Source organism: Electrophorus electricus, chromosome 9 (assembly GCF_041902795.1).
Source record: "Electrophorus electricus isolate QZ-2024a chromosome 9, ASM4190279v1, whole genome shotgun sequence".
Taxonomy (NCBI): Eukaryota; Metazoa; Chordata; class Actinopteri; order Gymnotiformes; family Gymnotidae; genus Electrophorus; species Electrophorus electricus.
In genome coordinates, this window is record NC_137505.1 from 14,619,849 (window position 1) to 14,640,792 (window position 20,944).

At 41.8% G+C, this 20,944-nt stretch overlaps 2 protein-coding genes across 2 annotated transcripts in view; both read right to left on the bottom strand.

Annotated features, from left to right (window-relative positions):
* Window positions 1-5,793: 5,793 nt before the first annotated feature.
* LOC145659217 (homeodomain-interacting protein kinase 1-like) lies at window positions 5,794-12,695 on the bottom strand. The gene is made up of 9 exons (XM_081720362.1): window positions 12,578-12,695; window positions 9,206-9,621; window positions 8,502-8,875; window positions 7,720-7,843; window positions 7,167-7,286; window positions 6,958-7,044; window positions 6,476-6,657; window positions 6,102-6,332; window positions 5,794-5,833 (listed from the first exon to the last, which is right to left on the bottom strand). The coding sequence occupies exons 1-9, from the start codon at window positions 12,693-12,695 to the stop codon at window positions 5,794-5,796; spliced, it is 1,692 nt and encodes a 563-aa protein (XP_081576488.1).
* A 330-nt stretch (window positions 12,696-13,025) lies between these two features.
* LOC145659218 (homeodomain-interacting protein kinase 2-like) overlaps window positions 13,026-20,944 on the bottom strand; it is a 92,804-nt gene continuing 84,885 nt past the window's right edge. The window contains exon 11 of the mRNA XM_081720363.1: window positions 13,026-13,173. Coding sequence (XP_081576489.1) covers window positions 13,026-13,173 — 148 coding nt within the window. The remainder of the gene's footprint in view (window positions 13,174-20,944) is intronic.

Consider the following 20,944-nt stretch of genomic DNA (forward strand, 5'->3'; position numbering starts at 1 on the left):
ACATTACCATGCACACTGTTCAATTTCTCAGTCAACATTTGGGTGTAGTCCACCAAGATCACGTCCATGTCACCTGAATGAGAAACACCTGGGTTACATCTGACCCATGGGATGGTAAATGGTCTACCAAAAGTTACATCAAACGGTGACAATTTATTGGTGGCACTGGGCGTCAATCTGATCTCACATAACACCGCTGGCAGTAGATGTATCCACTTCTTTCTTGTTTCCATCATAGCCTTTGTTAACCTTTCCTTCAAGGTACGCTTCATTCTCTCAACAATGCCAGATGACTGAGGATGACAAGGGATGTGAAATTTCCAGTCAATAGTTAGGTAGGTGCATAGTTTCTGAGTTACCTTGGAAATGAAACAGGGTCCCTAACCTGAATCTATTACCCAAGGCACACAGTACCTCCGTATTATCTCCTTGGCTAGGATTTTAACCTAAGAACAAGGAAATGCCTCAGTCCACTTGGAAAACCTGTCTACAATCACCAGCAGGTACTTCAACTGACTACAAGGTGGCATGTGCGTAGTCTATCTGTAGATACTGAAAGGGATATTCAGGAGCCGGCAAGGCATCATGTTTGGTTTGTGTTTTACCCTGGAGGCTTCTAGCACAGGTTAAAACACAAGCCAAACATGATCTAACGGCAAATGTACAATTTTGCAAAAGGTGCGGTATCAGAATTCTGTCTTGTATGTGAGATTTGTTTATAGAGCTGGGAAATGTCAAAGTATATATATCCATACCATGCCTGTTCAAACACAGAAAATATGTGTAAATATAATAGATAAATGCATTTATTATAAGAATTTTAACAGAGTTCAGTACTTATATTTTGCATTTCTGATGAGAGAATCATTATCAAATAAAACCAAGAGGAACAGCTGGGAAAGAATCGTGAGGATCCCTCTTTTCTGTGCACACTGTTTGCACAGAGCAGTGCGAGCCACTGCAATCGAGACTGGTTCTCCTTCTCCAGAAAGTTGATTATTTCAATGATCAACAGCATATCATTTTCTAATTTAAGGCATATGTTTTGAACAGTTTGCATACTTTTAAGGCATGCACACTGGATTTGAAAATTAAGTGAACTGTCTTTGATGTAGTGTGAATGAGAAATAAAATGGATCATTAAGAATACATTGGTCAAGGAATGTGCACTGATGGAACCCACAGTCCCTCGCTCACCCTTGGCCAAAACGAGTCGAGGAAGAGCAAACCCATTCCTGGTTCGGTACGTCCACTTAACAGATACTTTAGTAGTTTTACTTTTTGGCTACTCTACCCACCTCTGTCTGTATTGCAGTTTGGGTTGTTTGTCTGTCTAAATGTTCGCTTAGCTACTATAGCTAGAGCTTTTCTAATTTTATGATGAACGGTCTGTCTGCTGTAGTTTTATATAGTTATGGAATGCATTGACGTTCCACCTGTTTTCTCATACAAGGCTTAATGTCACGCATAAGCGACTGCTTTTTATGCTATTTAGATTTTGCTGTTTTAAAGGTACAAGACAAGTAATATAAGTGATTAAACCAAATTTCATCACCATACCCGCCCTTTCTCGTCTGCCCACAATTGGTGACGTATTTCGATGTGGTACGTCCACGCTGCAGGTGCGTATAACGTTCCTAAGTGCGGGCAATTTGAGACGAACAGCTCTACTTAGCAGAGAAGAGTCGATCCACAGTAGCGCCCCTCTCTCTGCGTCTACCTCTGTTCACTCACTAGAGAGAATCTGCTAAATATAAACAATTTAATTTGATAATTTTGACCGTTAACACTTTGTGCGCTGTGTGAGCGAAAACAATGTATGTATTCTGTGCTTTCTAACTTTCACAGCAGTTGTCGGTTATGTGTTGATTCTGTCAGATGCCGTCACGGTTATAAAATCATTTTAGCGGTGCCGAGCCGCAGGTTGAATATTTGGAAGTGACTGTTGTTTAACACGTAAGCTAGTGTTAATGGGTGCGTTTCAGTCGCTGTCATACTCGTCCCGTTGTCTGAAACGGAAAAAAATATATGTAAAAGAATTATCAAAAAAAAGGACTTATTGCTTGAAGCAGTGAAACGAAAATGGGTTTTATGTTATGAGCAAATATTTTGGCCCTTAACTCAAAAGAGAGTTCCATTTGAGAGTTCCAAAGTCTAGAGTTTAAAAGTACCTTGTTAATGGCTATAAATGAACAGTTTAAATGCGTAAAAAGAGCAGCTGACCTGTTGCTTGCCATATGGGCTAGTTAGCTCACCTTCATGTGTACTGCTAACCTGACTGGTTACTTATCTTAGTTTGCCTTCTCCAACAGTCACCATTACGTGGGGTCAGATATTTGTTAGCTAATAAGTTACTTCCATATACCCACCAACACATTCTACAGGTCAACACATTCCTGCTGCCCCTTTTGTGTATGTGTCATGACTGTTTACTTAATGATGTTTAAGTTGTTTGTGACCTAATTATTAACCACTAATAAAATCAGTTTAAACCATTCATAAACTTTTTGTATTCAATGCAGTAAGATTTAGCCTTTTGAACTAATGGTTTAGGGATATGCATACCCAGCTGCATGCCTGTTGAAATTTGCCTGTAAAGGTGTGCTGCCATTCTGATTGCTTTCTTGCCTGTTTTCTGTCCTCCATGAGTGTTGGTCTGCATACTGACAGTCTTTCTGAACTGACTGCCATTCACATGTATAACTGTCTGCCTTCTGATCCTCAAGCCTGCCTGCTTACATGTTAGATTGCTGTCTGTCCACCAAACTGTAAAAATGATTTATGCTTTTGACTTCATATCGCCTTTTCAGAACAAAGTATTCCAGGAGAGTCCTAAGAAAACTTGGACCAGGACAAATGGAGAAAGCGTCTTTTTGGCAGGAAGATGTAAGGCCTTTGCACTACAATGTTAAAAAATCTTAGAATAACAATATTAATTTTAAATGATTCTTATTTATATAGCATATTCCTTATAGAACCCAAAATCTCAAGGTGCTTTACACTGAAATGAATGAACAGTATTCAGTAATAAAACATTGATCAAATAAAACAGTTAAAAGTCACAAAATATAAATATAGAAAATGAAATTAATTGAAACAGAATTTAAATTAAACCAGCTAAACAAGCTGAACAATTAGACCAAGCTAAACAAGGCACTCTTTAATCTGTATTAAACACCAATAGAGCTTGCACTCTAAATACTTTCTGGACTATTCCAAAGTATCGGAACGATGAAACATGAAACAGATGAAACATGTTTCATCAGCCTTGTTATTTTAAAAGATTAGGAAGTAATGTTAAAGGAATTAGTCTTATTTTCCTTATAATGTGCTAAAGTAGAATAAAATAATTTTGATTGTATTGTGCAATTAACAAAATACAACATGGACCAGAGCTCTATCAGAGATTCATCCATTAAATAGAGAATAAGAATAACAATCTATAAATTTAGACACAAGCTCTCTCAAAATAATTTGACCATGGATTTTAGTTCAGGCTGTTGATGTTTGAAGAATGACAAACGAACAACATTTCCTTATATATTTTTGTTGTTTCCATAGTAAAATTCCTTCACCTCCAAAAGTGCCACGGGCTTCTTCAGTATTTAAAAAGGTGAGTTTACAATGGCCAAATTTGTTATTTATCAGAAAATCGAATTGTTGCTAATAAGTGACATGTCAGCACAGTTGTTATGTTATCCTGATATTTAATGTCTTTTTATTCAACCTCCTCTATGGTTCTCAAAACAAGAGCAAGTCAAAAAGCACGAGACAAGACGAGAATAAACCTGTGAGGAATGACAGCAAAATACTCCTTGATAGAGCCAAACAAATCATCCCAGACTTGGACAAGCTGGATATTGCACCAATCTTGACCCATTTTGTGATGGATCTGACTCATGAGTATGCCATTTTTAAACCTTTTCTTCTTCTTTTTATCATTTTTATTTTTGGTATACATTTTAATGCATGAGATTTTGCTTTTATTCACATTCTTTTAGGCAGTGGAGATCTATCCGGAAAGCAATCCCTAGTCCAGTAAGTCATACTACATTGCTTAGACATCAACATATTTTAAATGGGATTCAAATTAATTGTAAATCAAACAACCAAAACCATTTTGGAGCCATTTTCAATGTTCGCCTTTCTATGTTATCTCTCCTTTCTTTCACAGGAGACAAAGGTCATGATCTCTCATATGAGTTCATTCATTGCGGACATTGTCACTGAAGTAACTGTGATGGGTCTTCTTTCATCTCTGGAAGAAATGTTAGATGTTGATGTAAGATCAGTGTTGCTTTCAGATTCCAAGAAGGAAACTGCAGATTTGCTGAATGCTTTCCGTACCAGATATTGTGAGATACATCATTCAGCTTCAGTCCACGTGAAGGAGGGGACAGCTCATATAGACTCTCTAAGCAGAGATGTTAGGACTGCAGTTATTGATACACATCACAGTTGCCTGGATGACCATGGGAGTTCCCAAATTTTGATGAAATTCCACTCTACTATGGAAGATACAAATTCAGAAGCAATGAGTGAGGTTCTGATAGGAGATACTGAGAGTTTGACATCGTTATCCTCAGATGTCCAAGACGATGGTACATCTAGACCTATAAGTACCATTCCTATAGCTGGCTCTCCGGTTTTGGATATGCTTCAGCGCTTTGATGATGAGATGGAGGAATTTGCTGAACTGTTGCAAGACATCAATCGCCGCATAAAAGGAAGGACGCAGTTTTTGTGCCGTCATTTAATAAATCCTGACCTTGAAGGGGTCTCATCTTGTGAGCTCTGTGGTATGGTCATGCAAATCTTCCTAGAGCAGGATGACTTGAAAGCATCACAGGCATCATCAGAGCTACGCATAGATAGTATGAACACCTCCTCTGACGTCATGGCAAGCCAAGTTATGGAGATGGTTGTCCCACCCTCTATGGGATGGATCTTTTCACATCCAGAATGAAATGTTACCACTCCAAAATCTATTTTTCTCTGTGTTTTGTCTGAAGGATTTTAAGGGGGCATTTTGGGGTCAAGTTGTAAGTAGCACTGCCTTTTCACAGATCTTTCAATAAGCTAATGCTTTTACCCATAAAGCATGTTTTCAAGCACTGTCATGTGTCTTCTGAGTCAAACATGATCTTTTGTAAACAAATTAACTTGGTTAATGATAAATGATAAATAAATGATTGACATTTCTCATAAGAGGCTCATTCCACAGAAGTAGTTCTAAGTGTGACAGAGTAATGTCCTGACACACAAAACCACTGCTGTGGAATCAGACCTCTTTTTAGAGGTTTTTCTTATACATCTAGACCTAGACCTTTATACTCCACCTGGGTCTTATAGGAGGACAATGCGGCACTGTATGCTGCACCATGGCAGGTATCCCCAGGGATAACCGACCGGTCATCCTCACCTACCATGACATCGGAATGAACCGTAAGACTCTGATACTGTGGCTTGTGGTACGTAGCTGATTGCTCTAAGGTCTAAAACATTTGTTGTGTTGTAATGACCCTGGCATGCATGTCTGAGGACAAAACTTGCTTCGACATTCTGTTCTATGATGAAGACATGCAGGAAATCATGCGACACTTTGCCGTGTGTCAGGTCAACGCTCCTGGGCAACATGACGGTGCCAGCATCTTCCCTCCTGGTTGAGCGTGAGTGCACCATATGCCACAATGTTCTTTCAGGGGCTGAAAGATATTCCAAGGTTAAATCTAATCTAAAATGTGACCTTCAGCTACCCCATACAATTTTTCAAGAATGTATATTTATCAGAACCTACTCCATAGCCCTCCGTCTGCCCTCAGACCACTCCTTGCTGGTACAATGATCAAACAAGGATTACTCCTTAGTGAAATTCTTGCTTCGTAACAAAGTGTTGATATCTGCAGCATAATCCTGATCATTACACTGAGCAAGCTAGCTAGCCATCCAGCACTTGTTACTACAGTTGTACCCACTATGCAGACCCACACACTAGACCAGTAGGTCTCGAGTCCAGTTCTAGGGTTCCCTTGCACTGAATTAGTGTGGAGTTTTAGCGCTAATGCCAACCATTAAAAAGTGCAATAAGAAGCAGGGAGTACCTAGCCCGGCTCTCTGCTTGGCGATCTTTTGACCTCTTGAACCCGCCCTGCTGTGCCGGTTGTCCCACCTGGCTGTGCTGGGCGAGCCAGCTGCTGAAGGTGTCATTGAGGTTGGCAGCTGTGCTGGCCCCGCCCCCCGCCCCACCCCCACTGCCAAACAGGCTCTTGCTGCCATCACACCCTGTGCACTGCCGATTGCAGATCTCCATTTTCTGGAAGCAAGATTTCACACTGCAGCGAGAGAGAGAGAGAAAGAGAGACACGGGCGGGGGGCAAGTTACAGTACTACCATTTGGATTTGTAAATTAAGATGGTGTTCCTTAATTTTTTTTAAAAACTGTGACATGTAGATTGGAAGGCCTGGAACAACTCACTGGGCACTTTGAGGGAACTGGAGGAGGTGGCTCATGGTGACAAACGGGTGCTTCAGGGCCTTCATCGGCGTGATCCGTTTGTCAGCGTCCAGCGTGAGCATCTTGTTCAGCAGGTCGATGAACTCCCGCCGGTCTGCCTTCTCCGCCGAGACGTCTGCGCCTTCCAGACTGGTCGTATTGACCTGCGCGAGAGACCCAGGGGTGAGTCATATTAAACACCAGCAGAGGGCACCGATCCACCTAAGACGCAGCAAGTTCTGCAGCAAGTTACTATGCATTGCTCTGCCTTTCGTAGACGCCGTTCTCCAGAGCGATTCATGTGCGTTCCTCATTATAACGGCACGAACGCTCGACCTTTGAGCTAGCACCTTGCTCAACCTGCTCTACAACGTGAGCCGTGGAAGCTGTTTCTCACGTTCTTCAAATTCACATCACAACAGTAAAGCAATGCGTACAGTTATGTGCACAAAAGCCAAAATAACCTGCATCATGTCGTCAAGACAGGTGAAAATGTACTTCCGTGTCTCTTTGGACTTGATGCCATGCTCTGCCTCATGCTCTGAAGGCGTCTGGAGAAAGGAAAGAAAAAAAAAATCAACCATTCAGCTCCACCATAAAGTTACATGACATCATTAAGTTACATCCCTTATGAAACAAACACATGGTATTTGGCATTTAAAGACTGGCAAACCTTGAGTCTCCACAGGGGGCAGCTGGAGTCAGGGCTCCTGTGGAAATAATAGTTGCTCTTGGTCCCTGCGCTCAGCAGGTACTCTGCTGGTAGGCCCTGCGTCTGGGAGATGTAACGGATCTGCAGAGACACCACACGGCAAGAGGATTACGACTTTATTTTGTGTTCATCCTTCCATTTTCAAAATGCATGTATAAAAAAAAGAAAAAGAAAAGAAAAACAGGCCATAGAAACTCTTATTATTTATATTATTCCTAAAAATAAGCTAGCCAAAGCAGTAGCTAAAAGCTCAAACCATACATTCACTCTCTTCCTTGCTAGCCATTATGGACTCCCTAACAAACTGCATAGTTAGAAGAACGGCCATTTCCATTAGCAACACTACGCCACTCTTTTCACAAACAAGATTTACGTCTTCATCACACAGTGAGAAAAGTGTGAAAAGAAAGTGAAAGAACCGACCCCAAATCAGCGAAATTCTACAGAGCTCCGTGAATCCAAGCCCAAGATGCGTGAAAAAGACTAGGCACAGCTCAAAGGCCCGTGTGCTTACCTGATCATATTCAGAGGCTCCCGGATACAGGGGGGAGCCCAGAAACAGCTCGGCGATGACACAGCCCAGCGACCACATATCCACGACCTCGCAGAAAGGGAGACCCAGGATGATCTCAGGTGACCTAGACCAAAAACACAGATATCGCCATCATGAAATCAGTCTCGGCTGATTCCGTAGTTTGTGGTGATTCAGCGGCAATTGCTTTAACACAAACGGTGCTGAATTCATTCATGAAAATGTAAAAGGTTTAAATAGTATTTTGTTGATGAGTCCAGGTTTTTTTTCCCCCCTACACACCACTTTACATTACACACCCACTATTCTAACATGGAACTATATGCAAAAATGCACTGACACTACAATGATGTTCTGTTTTCCATTAAGTAAATACAGAGTATCAATGCAGTTAAACACTGTTACTCAGTAAACAACACGGTTAATTAACGGTATAGCTACAATGCAACAGCAGTTTTGTACAGACATGACCAATACTAATATTACCAAAGCCTGCAACTCGGAGCATCCTAACTAATCTCAGACATTGAAGAGGGTTCATCAGGTATTTTGCTAAATAACAGCACTCACATGAATCACTAAAATTAAACCACTTATAAATCAAATATGAATCAGTCGTGCTCCAGTTAACTGTAATGCTTATCACGATTTTAATGTGTAGCAGGGTCATCGCAACTGCCAAAATGTGCAGCTCTACTCTAAAGCACACTCGAGTGCAACAAGTGCACACTTATTTCTAACACGCCTCAGCACGTGTCCCTCACCGGTAGTATCTGGTCTGCAGGTAGCTGGAGCACACGGCCTCGGAGACGTGGCTAGCCGAGCCGAAGTCGATGACTTTGACCCTGTACGGCTGCCTGACGGGGTCCACCAGCATGATGTTTTCAGGCTTGAGGTCGGTGTGGATCAGGCCCAGGCTCTTCAGCTTCATGAGCGCCGTGGCGACCTGCTGCAGCACGGGCCGGACGCACTTCAACAGAAGCGGGCTGAACATGCTGTCCTTCAGGAAGTCGTAGAGGCTCTGCCCCAGCATCTCGAACACCAGGCACATGTGCTTCTTGTGCTGGAAGCACTCATACGCACGCACGAAGTTGAACTCGTCTGCGTTCTCCCTGCTCAGCCGTCTCAGGATGCTCACCTGAGGAGGAGCAAATGAGGAAAGACAGATTTAATTTTTCTGCACTTTTTTTTTTAATACACATCCAAACAGGTATGGCTTATGCAATTGTAGCTAAGCCTTCTTTTTATAGTAAGCTTCAAGCTGTCGATGTGTTATCTGAACTAGTTCCTACTGATGCTTTGAAAATTAGAACTAGTGTGCTGATACCAAACACAAGTGTTTTTGTGCTACCCTGGCTGTATACAGATTCCACAGAGTGAGTTAGCACATCTGATACCAACAAACAGAATCGGGGCTACAGCTGATTCCATATCAAAAGCTCTAAAAAAGCAGGCAAAACTTTCCCACCTCGATCTGACCCTGTCGAGCAAAGAATGGATGGTTTTTCAGGATCTTGATGGCAACCATTTCATTGGTGTCCTTCTTGGAGCATTTGGCCACATGGCCAAAACTTCCACAACCAAGGAAGTGCAGCACCTCGTAGCTGTTGGAGGCAGAGCAGAGGATCTCATTCTGCACCAGCTGGTATTTACAATCACCTATCGATTTACTGCTATCTGCGGTACAACCGGAGTACGCAATGGACTGGGTGGAAGAGGTGGTTGTTCCGCTCCTGGCCACGCGCTTGGACAACGAAGGGGTGTAGAGATCCTCCAGGATCTGTACGCTGTCGCTGCTGTGTTCCCCTTCTCTCTTCCTCTTCAGGCTGCATCGCTTCTGACGGGCGTCTTCTCCCCGCTGGCTGGACGACGACGCAGCCTTGTCTGAGGCTCCAGAGGGGGAAAAGACCAGGGCAGGTAAGCCATCGGTTGAACTGAACCCTGGATCCGAGGGCCAGGGCGTCCCCGGCCGAATCCGAGGACCAGGACTCCGCAGGTAGTAATTGCTCTCGAATTTTACTTTCTTGGCGATCCCACTGGAGGAATCTGAAGGGGAAGAGAATATTCCTTTAGGGAAAGATGAAAACAGGGCCACTAACCAAAGGAATGCTATGCAGATCTAGTTAGGGGCTATATTCAAAATTAAAACTAAAACAGCAGATTTAAAAAAAAACAACAACAACAACAAAACACGATCTATGATTTAGCTAACGCTAGCTAGCTAACGCTAACGCTAACCGCTAGTTAACTTCATAACTTACCCTCAGTGTTGATTATTTTCCCACCTTTAACCTTACGGAAAGAAGGCTCAAGAAAACCGAACGGATATAATTCATGATCATCCATGTTGTTCTGTGGTTCTTAATTTAAAGAATTGAAATTATTAGCACGCTATATCGACCGGAGTGAGAAGATTTCCACCAAATATCAATTCGCTACTCTACGGACTCTTCGTTCCATGGCAACAAGGTGACATGGACAGGTGTAACGTCATAAAATGGAATTTCAAGTGCACGTATTGAACCTCGCCAGTAGACAAGATAAAAGCTCACATTTATTTTACTCTTTGTCCAGACATAATCAAAACTAGTGTCTGCTTGTCCGCCTGCTGCACCTACGGGCCCAAACTGGCAGACTCATATAAATCACTTGATAGCATCGAATATTAAGTACTACATTTATCAACATAACATTTCTTAGGACTAATACATGTACCTGCTTACCGATTTCAGCCGTCTACATGCATCCGTTCTCCAGAATCCCACGCTAAATATTTCGTGCTTTTCTGGTAAATTTCCACAACAATCGTGCCTGTCATTTTAAATGGCATTTTAAAACATGCTTCCAGTATAAGATAACTTCAGATTTTGTCAAAGAAAATTCAATTACATAAAAAGTGGGGTGGGTGACTATTATTTACTTCATATGTTTCCTGGGCAAGTGGCGTGAAAGGCAGCTGTTTCAACAAATGGAGGAGGTGTAGATGAAAACGTAGACCCTTCACTTGTCTTATTTAGTTCTCCTTTTAACCGTTTAAAGGTCCGCGTGCTGTCAATCAGCTTCCCATTTATTATAAGAATGATTTGAACGCCAATACTTTTGGACATCATGGAAAGGAAGAGGCTTATTTGAGCTGAAGTTTATGTGGAGTTGTTTGGGAGCTTCTAGCATGGACTAGCTACAATGTATAAAGTATACTATTTCTTTACAGTATTATGGTATAGATTCTGTGGATTCCATATATACATTAAATGTAAAATGTTGCCCAGTTATGTCAGAAATAGCAAACAAAAACCACAGGCTCCAAGTTACTGAAAGAGAAGTATTAAATGAGGTCCTGGTAGAGCATACGTGCAGGTTTGTCAGACATGTTCATGAGCAGTTTAACTGAAGCAAAATCCTCATCACACACCCAAGGAGTCAAAGCCTGCAAAATCCCCAAGTAGCAAGACTGCATCCAGGTAGCACTTGCTGATGGAAAGCAAAAAATAGTGCTGTATCCTGCTCTGTGCCTCATCCACTGTACCAGTCTCTTAGTATTGGACTTAGTGTGGTTAATCAATCTTTGACTGTGCTGATTACATTTATGTCATTTAGCTGACACTTTTATTCAAAGCGACAATTATGACTGAGTACGATTTGAGCAATTGAGGGTTAAGGGTTTTGCGCGGGGGCCCAACAGTGGCAACGTGGCAGTGAACCAGCAATCTTCCGAGAACAAGTCAAGTACCTTAACCGTTGAACTACCACTGCCTGTGTTTATATATTGTACTATTTAAAGATTTTGCAGTTACTTGGATTTTGTCAATATAGCAACATGCCCTCAGTCCAGCAGAACAGGAAATCTGAAACCTGATAAATTACCTGTTTCAATTTTTGTTTTCTATTTTAAACACACACAATCCCAAAAAGATTTCTCTGTAGTAATACAGTTCACTACTATAGTTATAGAATTAGCTCCAATTACCCCACAATATCCCTTTAAATTAAGCCAAAATTCAAAGTCTGAGGTGAAGATCCTATAAAGGTTACATAAGAGCTTGATGTTACATGTGTTTTGAACAAATACTGCCACTAAGTGCCAAAGAACTATTTTTTATAGTTACACCTCCCATGGAATTCAAAATACAACAATCAACTTGTTAAACACATTAATCACACATTGCATTTGAGATACATTTAATACAGTTTGTTAGTCTGTTTGTAAAAAACACTATTTTTTTTTAAAAATGAAGGCATTAAAACAAACAATAAGCCCAGAAACTACAATAATCAAGTTCAATAATCGAGCTGATGTTCAATGTCCGAATCCCTCATGTCTCTCCGTGTTCCTCTTCCTCTCACAGGTAAGGATACAGGCTTTCCTCTGGCCGAGCGAGTAGGCCACGGGCCAATGGTAGGGCTGGTCAGGGAGCTGGTGACGAAGGGAGCTGCTTCCTGATCTATCGTGGGATGACATCACAGACTGCTGGACCTGTAGGAGGAGCCAAAAAAAAAAAAGGGCACCAAGATATCGATAGGTATGTCAATATTCCCAGGCCCCAGCTAAACTACTGCCCAACATTGGAAACCTATTATAGCGTGTAATTATTATGAACCTATTATAGCGTCTAGATTCCACTATTACTGCCTCGTAGTAGCAGGGCTCTGCTGTACTATAAATGTGTTTCTGTCTTCTACTAAAAGTCTCTTTTGGCAGTGTAATTTATTTTGGTCAAATGGCTGCATGACCGTTTTCAAAACAAATTTATAGAGGTGTTGGTGAGGTGATCCTTCCTGAGTTCCCCGGCCAGCAGAGCATGAATGACCTGAGTGGGCGAGCAGCTCTGCACCATGGCACCGAGCGCAAGGTCCTTGTCCTCCCTGATGAAGAGGTTGCTTTCGCCCGCCTTGTGCGGCAGCATGCAGGCAACCAACTCCGCCTTGGCGTCCATGGCCCTCCACAGGTCGGTGGACATGTGCGCCAGTGTTGTCATGGAAGCACGCGACACCATGGAGCTCAGATTCTTCAACTGAGACAGTGGACATGGGGCTCAGGTGTTCAGGCACTCCATGGGGATGTGCCTGTTTAAACACGCCGATCGGACTCATCCGATATGTGGCAGATTTACTTGGTGTGTCAGAGAAGGAAAAGCATCAGTTTGTACTACCTACCATGTTTAAGGACAAGATATTCCTCGCTAGAACATTCCAAATTGACTCTTCATCAGGTTAGAACCATTTTGGTCACAAAACAGAGCAATTCCAGCTCGGACAGCAAAATGCGAAGATCCTTTTTGGGCCATTGTTTATATGATTTGATTAGAGAATCTTTTGTCGCTGAGAGGGCCCCTCTGGACCACAGTCAGGCACACATCGTGGAGCTTGGGAAGCAGGATGTCGGTGTGGTTCTGGGCCAGAGACTGCACCAGAGTCAAGCTCCCCTTCTTCTTCTCCCTAAAACAGCGTTAGAACACGGTGTACATACCTGGTGTTATGATATCGGTAATGCTAAACAGGTTTCATTAATAAAATCAACTTTTAAAAACACAGAAACAAATGTATTCGCTGTCAGGGTGACCCTCACTAATTTTTATATTTATTTTTCCAAAGCATGCCATTTGTGTATTTTTAGGTATGCGCTGTAATTATAGCTCTTTGCCACCTGCCTGAAGTGGGGCCGCTCTTCTCTGACAGCAGCCTGTGGGCCGCGGATCCTTCACTCTCTCTGGGGCTCATCCAGTGGTGGGAAATGGCTCACAGAGGAAGCATCTGCCTCAGAGTGGGAGCTACTCTGGCTTTTCCTCAGGGGATCAAATCAAAAATCAAAATCAAAAGTTATTTATATAGCGCTTTTTAGAACAGATGTCACAAAGCACCTTTACAAATGTCCAAGTCCAAGCCACCAGTGAGCAAGCCAAGGCTGACAGTGGCAAGAAAAAACCCCACTAGAGCATGAGGAAGAAACCTTGAGAGGAACTAAAACTAAACGGTGGGCCCATCCTCCTCTGGCCGACAACAGTCACCACAATAATAACAATTACCGAGAAAAATATAATTATAAAATGAAAAAACAAGTAAAGTGTCTTGGTACAGGTAAAGAACCTGCACCTTTCGATCTAAGCAGACATGGTGGTTTATAATGAACTAAGAGTTCTCTAAGGAACTGTGGGGCAAGACCATTCAATGCTTTGTAGGTAATTAGAAGTATTTTATAATCAATATGAAATTTTATTGGGAGCCAATGTAAAGTATCTTAGATAGCCGTGATGGATTCAGATTTTGTCGTTCTAATGAGCACTCTGCCTGCTGCATTTTGAACTAGCTGGAGCTTGTTTAACCACTTAGTAGTACAGCCTAATAGTAGGGCATTACAATAGTCCAATCTTGAAGTAATAAATGCATGGACTAGCTTTTCTGCATCATGTGAGGAGAGCATGTTTCTAATATTAGAAATGTTCCTAAGGTGGAGAAAGGCCTTCCTAGAAATATTATTTACATGAGCTTCGAACGAGAGACTGGGATCCATGATACCGCCAAGATCTTTATCTGTGAGGGAAGATGTGACTGTGATTTCATTGAGGTTCTTTGAGTAATTAGAGGATCTAGCTGTCTCTGTGTCTAATAGAAGCACCTCTGTTTTGTCAGGATTAAGTGAGAGAAAGTTTCTCAACATCCTTTATGCATTCGGTTCTGATTCAGATATGCGCTTAGCTGCTGAACTACAGCTTTTTCTAGGATCTTGGAAATAAATGGTAGGTTTGAGATCGGTCTGTAGTTTGACAGCTGACATGGGTTGAGGTTAGATTTTTTGAGAAGTGGTCTGATTACTGCAAATTTGAATGATTTAGTAACGTAGCCAATATTTAAGGATTAGTTTATTAAATTTAGTAAAGGTTCAATTACTTCAGGTAGAATTTCTTTAAGAAAGTGTGTGGGCAGTGAATCTAGTAAGCACTGGAGGACTTTGAGCGCAACATCAGATATGCAATTTCTGGCTCTTGGATAGGTGTAAAAGATTCAAAAGTCATTTTTGGCTTGGTTGTTCTTGGTTGTACCTAAGTAGTTGCCCGATGTCATATTAATGCTCTTAACGTTATCTCTAATGTGCTTTATTTTCTCATTGTAGAAATTCATGAACTCTTTACTACTATGGTGGTGATGTAATCTGAGCATTGGTGTCAATCTTATTCTTAGTTAGATGGGCAATTGTACTAAAAAGAAATCTAGGATTATTTTTTTCTTTTTCTATTAGGTTTGAGAGATAAGCTGTTCGAGCGGTAATAAGTGCTTTTCTAAACTTGAGAAGGTTCTCCTTCCATGCAAGCCGGAAGACTACAAGCTTAGTGTGGCGCCATTTACGTTCAATTTTTTATTTAAAATGTGAGTGTTTTGATTTAAATTGCAAATGTGGTCATTATACCAAGGTACCAATTTTTTGTCCCTAATTTTTTTATTCTTAAGTGGGGCAACATCATTAAGTGTGCAGCAGAATACTGATTCTAAGCATTCAGTTATTTGATGAAGTTCTGTGGCGTTTGAGGGCATCCTAGTCACAAATAGTATGTCTGGGAGACTGCCAATGTCATGTTATGGCCCCACCCCCTCCTCAAACGTCTTGGTTTGTGTGTTCATCCGTGTTGCCATGTCCTCTCGTGTTGTCCACCTGTTCTGCATTATGTGTAATCGTCTTTAATGTATATACATCCCCTGTGTCGTAGTGTGTTTGTTGATGTTTAAGGTGTACAGAGCATGTGGGTTGTTTTATGTATCATTCGTGTGAATAACTATCTTAGAAAACCCATGCTTGCCTAAAACCTTAACACTACCTGCAACATCCGGCGCCCTGGCACCTGCTATACAGCTAACTGTTGCTGCTGGTCTCCCTAAAGGCCTGCTAATTTCACGTGTCGCAAAATAAAGTCCCCTATAACCAGAGCACTTCTAGCGCTTGAGTCTTCTCCGTCAGACTAGCAATTCAACTACACTTCTCACAGATAAAACTATCGCTAACGACGAAGAATAAACATGTTGCAAAAAGCAAAATGTTAACGTTACTTACGTTTCTGGTAGTTCCTTAGATGTAGTTTGTGATGATAAAGTAGTTTTCGATGGAAGTTGCCACCATACCTGGTATGGTATTAATCCACAAACTAGCACATCAAATCGAATTATTTGGCCAGTACAGGGTTATGCAATATTCCCTCAACTCAGAAAAATGCAACAGCTTGAATTCCTTAACTGATTAATAATTTAAAAAAATATTTCCTGACTATTAAAATATAGTTTACCCATTAGAAAGATTAAACATCCAGTGTGTGTATCCTGGCATGTTAATGTAAATGGAAGCTCCGACTGGAATACGTTTAAGCGGTCTCGGGCGCCATCTGGTGGCGACTTGGAGTCTTTATCACGCTCTCATTTCTTTTATATGGCGGGACAAGTGTTTTGTTATCCTACCTAAAGAGCAGTCCTACCTAGATTTAATGCACTTATGTACATTAGTATTAGTCCAGGCTTCTGGTGTTTATTTTGGATGTATATATTATAATTAGGCTACTGTGGACATTTTCTATTTTGTAAAGCTACAGCACCTGTACTTCACACACGTGTAATAATCGGATCTAGAAAGTTGCCAGCCCTATTAAAATATTAGGTTTATAGTATAATAGTTGAATTAAACAGACAAAGCATTAATCACAATCATTTGCATGATGATTAATCTTGAACCAAAAATCTCACCGGGTGCTGTAGTTCTCTTTCCAGACACACACCCAATAAAACTGTGCTTGATCATTTCTTGTTGATAGCCACTGATTATAGGATCAATAGAATAGTACAACCAAATAACCTTTAATGTTTTGCTTTACTGTAATACAATTTAGAATTGCGATGTTACCCTTTTAAGAAGAACTGAACACACTGTGATAAGAGCAGAGTATATATGTGTCCTAAATCTACAGGATGACGGGGAAAAGTGAGGCATGTTCTAAGGGTCTATGTAGAAAGGAAAGAAACAAGGTTAGTAAAGATTAGATGTTCTCTGCATGAACGAGCCACTAGCTGTTCCCGTGCCCGTCATGAGCCACTGCTGTCCTTAAAGAGAGACAGGGAGAGAGAGAAACAGAAAGGGAGCGGTAAAGGAGACAAGAAGAGGGAGCGGATGACCTCGGGCGACCAGCTCGCGGTCAAACCGCCATGTCATGGCTGATAGGCAGAGACCTTGCGTTGGGTGCCTGAAGACAGAAAGGCTCCAGTATCTAACACGCCCCTCTTTGATTCCAAAGGAATCACATATCAGTATATAGACCTTTCTCATACGCAGGCACCAAGGCAACATTAGCATGATTAATCACGGAGGTAGAAATGAGAGTTATGAAAGAAGACAGGAGTGACAATAAACAGGGTCCACAAACAAGAATCAACACAATAATCAGGAGTACGGGAAAACATATGTTTATGAGCCAAGATCCCCAAGGGCCGACAAGCTCAGTTAACCAACTGAACCAAGAATCATCGGCGGGTGGAGGCTCAGCAATAGCGGTCTTCATGTGCAAAATGATGTCAGTAATGCTGTTATAGTAACTAGGGATGTCAAAGCAACACGTTTCATTAATGACCTTGCAGATGCCTCCCTCCTTTGCCAAGAGGAGATCTAGGGCTAGGCGGTTCTGCATGACAGCGGTACGGATCTTATTTACCTTATCATTGAGTAATGCCATGGCGTTTTCACTCCTATTGGCTAAATTAAGTACCCGCCATGCCAAACCATTAATTTTATTAAGGGCTGCAGTAGTTCCTCCTCCCAGGAACAAACTCCCACCCGCGTTCATTCCAGGATTAGTCCATGGGTTGGCCAGTACATACCCACCATACCTATTAGGGGTGCCATTAATTACAGACCTTTTAGCTCTGTCAGATGTCAACTGCAAACATGTATATATGACCAGAGATGGGATAGTTAATGCTGGGGTACAACATCCTTTCCAGGGAAATTGATGACGGGTATGACTAACAATCAAAGTGGGTAGGCTGGAGTATTCCATCCTACCGCATACCCACATGATAGCTGCAGATATGCCAGTGCCCAGGATCGCAGGGCAAAGAGACGGTGTGCCTGTTATATTATTTATTGTGCATCTGCCCAGTCCCGTGCCTAATGTCCATACCTCATTTATACACAGCGTGTGACCAAAAAATGGACAATCAGGCAAGCCTGCAGAACATAGACAGGTGCTACCTTTCACAGGTAATACTGCTAGGGTCATATTTCTGAAATGGGGGTAATACCATTTACAACTGCCAATGTCACAGTCTGTCCTGTGGTTTGGCCATGAACGACCAAACAAGGCCCATGCGGGGAGATTACCACTGGCAGCTGCTGCCTTAGATACATTTCGTATAAACCGTACTCCCATATTGATCTGACAGTCGGATGAATTATGATTAAGTGCTGCTGCCATAACATCATCTACCAGGACTGGTACCCAGGGTGTATGGAATGCTTGACAAACCAAACAGTCCTTCCCTGGCTCCACCTCTCCTACCGCTACCAGGGAGACCACACAAGCTAATTTACCATTACACTGTTGTTGATGACTCTGAAAGCCCACTATCCCCCATTTTGTACTTTTTGAGACTGAAAATAATGCCAATATAATCAAATGAATGGGGCCCATTATTCCTATAGTAAGGTTTTGCAAGAACCTTTCAGGAAAGGACCAAAGAGTCAGCAAAAGGATGTTAATAGGCAGAAAGGATATCTATCAAGTTATAATACCAATGCTAAAGTGTATTGACATACAGGGCCAAGGAGTACTTCCTTGGTGTGTGGTGCAGCCAAGGGCCAGTCCCTCAGCATGAAATCATATAACAAATTTTGTACTATATGTGAATGTGTTTAGGTGCATTTTGCTTGTCGGACGCGTCAGCTACTGGTGATTTCTTCAGCCGGCTGGTGTGTATCCACTGTGCTGATCCCGATGTTAGCACAGCGGTTCGGGTCACTGCGATCACGGTTGTTGGGGGTCCATACGCAGCTTTACCAGCTTTCCAAGGGTTCAGTGATTTGACCAAAACAGTGTCACCTAGAATAAATGCATGAGTAGGCTTGTCTGCGGGAAGAGGGAGAGAGCAAGCGACATTACCATGCACACTGTTCAATTTCTCAATCAACATTTGGGTGTAGTCCACCAAGATCACGTCCATGTCACCTGAATGAGAAACACCTGGGTTACATCTGACCCATGGAATGGTAAATGGTCTACCAAAAGTTACATCAAACGGTGACAATTTATTGGTGGCACTGGGCGTCATTCTGATCTCACATAACACCGCTGGCAGTAGATGTATCCGCTTCTTTCCTGTTTCCATCATAGCCTTTGTTAACCTTTCTTTCAAGGTATGTTTCATTCTCTCAACAATGCCAGATGACTGAGGATGATAAGGGATGTGAAATTTCCAGTCAATAGTTAGGTAGGTGCATAGTTTCTGAGTTACCTTGGAAATGAAACAGGGTCCCTAACCTGAATCTATTACCCAAGGCACACAGTACCTCCGTATTATCTCCTTGGCTAGGATTTTAACCTAAGAACAAGGAAATGCCTCAGTCCACTTGGAAAACCTGTCTACAATCACCAGCAGGTACTTCAACTGACTACAAGGTGGCATGTGCGTAGTCTATCTGTAGATACTGAAAGGGATATTCAGGAGCCGGCAAGGCATCATGTTTGGTTTGTGTTTTACCCTGGAGGCTTCTAGCACAGGTTAAAACACAAGCCAAACATGATCTAATGGCAAATGTACAATTTTGCAAAAGGTGCGGTATCAGAATTCTGTCTTGTATGTGAGATTTGTTTATAGATCTGGGAAATGTCAAAGTATATATATCCATACCATGCCTGTTCAAACACAGAAAATATGTGTAAATATAATAGATAAATGCATTTATTATAAGAATTTTAACAGAGTTCAGTACTTAGATTTTGCATTTCTGATGAGAGAATCATTATCAAATAAAACCAAGACGAACAGCTGGGAAAGAATCGTGAGGATCCCTGTTTTCTGTGCACACTGTTTGCACAGAGCAGTGCGAGCCACTGCAATCGAGACTGGTTCTCCTTCTCCAGAAAGTTGATTATTTCAATGATCAGCAGCATATCATTTTCTAATTTAAGGCATATGTTTTGAACAGTTTGCATACTTTTAAGGCATGCACACTGGATTTGAAAATTAAGTGAACTGGCTTTGATGTAGTGTGAATGAGAAATAAAATGGATCATTAAGAATACATTGGTCAAGGAATGTGCACTGATGGAACCCACAGTCCCTCGCTCACCCTTGGCCAAAACGAGTCGAGGAAGAGCAAACCCATTCCTGGTTCGGTACGTCCACTTAACAGATAATTTAGTGGTTTTACTTTTTGGCTACTCTACCCACCTCTGTCTGTATTGCAGTTTGGGTTGTTTGTCTGTCTAAATGTCCGCTTAGCTACTATAGCTGGAGCTTTTCTAATTTTATGATAAACGGTCTGTCTGCTGTAGTTTTATATAGTTATGGAATGCATTGACGTTCCACCTGTTTTCTCATACAAGGCTTTATGTCAAGCATAAGCGACTGCTTTTCATGCTATTTAGATTTTGCTATTTTAAAGGTACAAGACAAGTAATATAAGTGATTAAACCAAATTTCATCACCATACCCGCCCTTTCTCGTCTGCCCACAATTGGTGACGTATTTCGATGTGGTACGTCCACGCTGCAGGTGCGTATAACGTTCCTAAGTGCGGGCAGTTTGAGACGAACAGCTCTACTTAGCAGAGAAGAGTCGATCCACAGTAGCGCCCCTCTCTCTGCGTCTACCTCTGTTCACTCACTAGAGAGAATCTGCTAAATATAAACAATTGAATTTGATAATTTTGACCATTAACACTTTGTGCGCTGTGTGAGTGAAAACAATGTATTCTGTGCTTTCTAACTTTCACAGCAGTTGTCGGTTATGTGTTGATTTTGTCAGATGCCGTCACGGTTATAAAATCATTTTAGCGGTGCCGAGCCGCAGGTTGAATATTTGGAAATGACGTGGATAACACGTAAGCTACGTAACACGTAACACGTAAGCTGTTAATGGGTGCGTTTCAGTCCCTGTCATTTTCGTCCCGTTGTGGAAACCAATATATGTAAAAGAATTACCAAAAAAAAGGACTTATTGCTTGAAGCAGTGAAGCGGA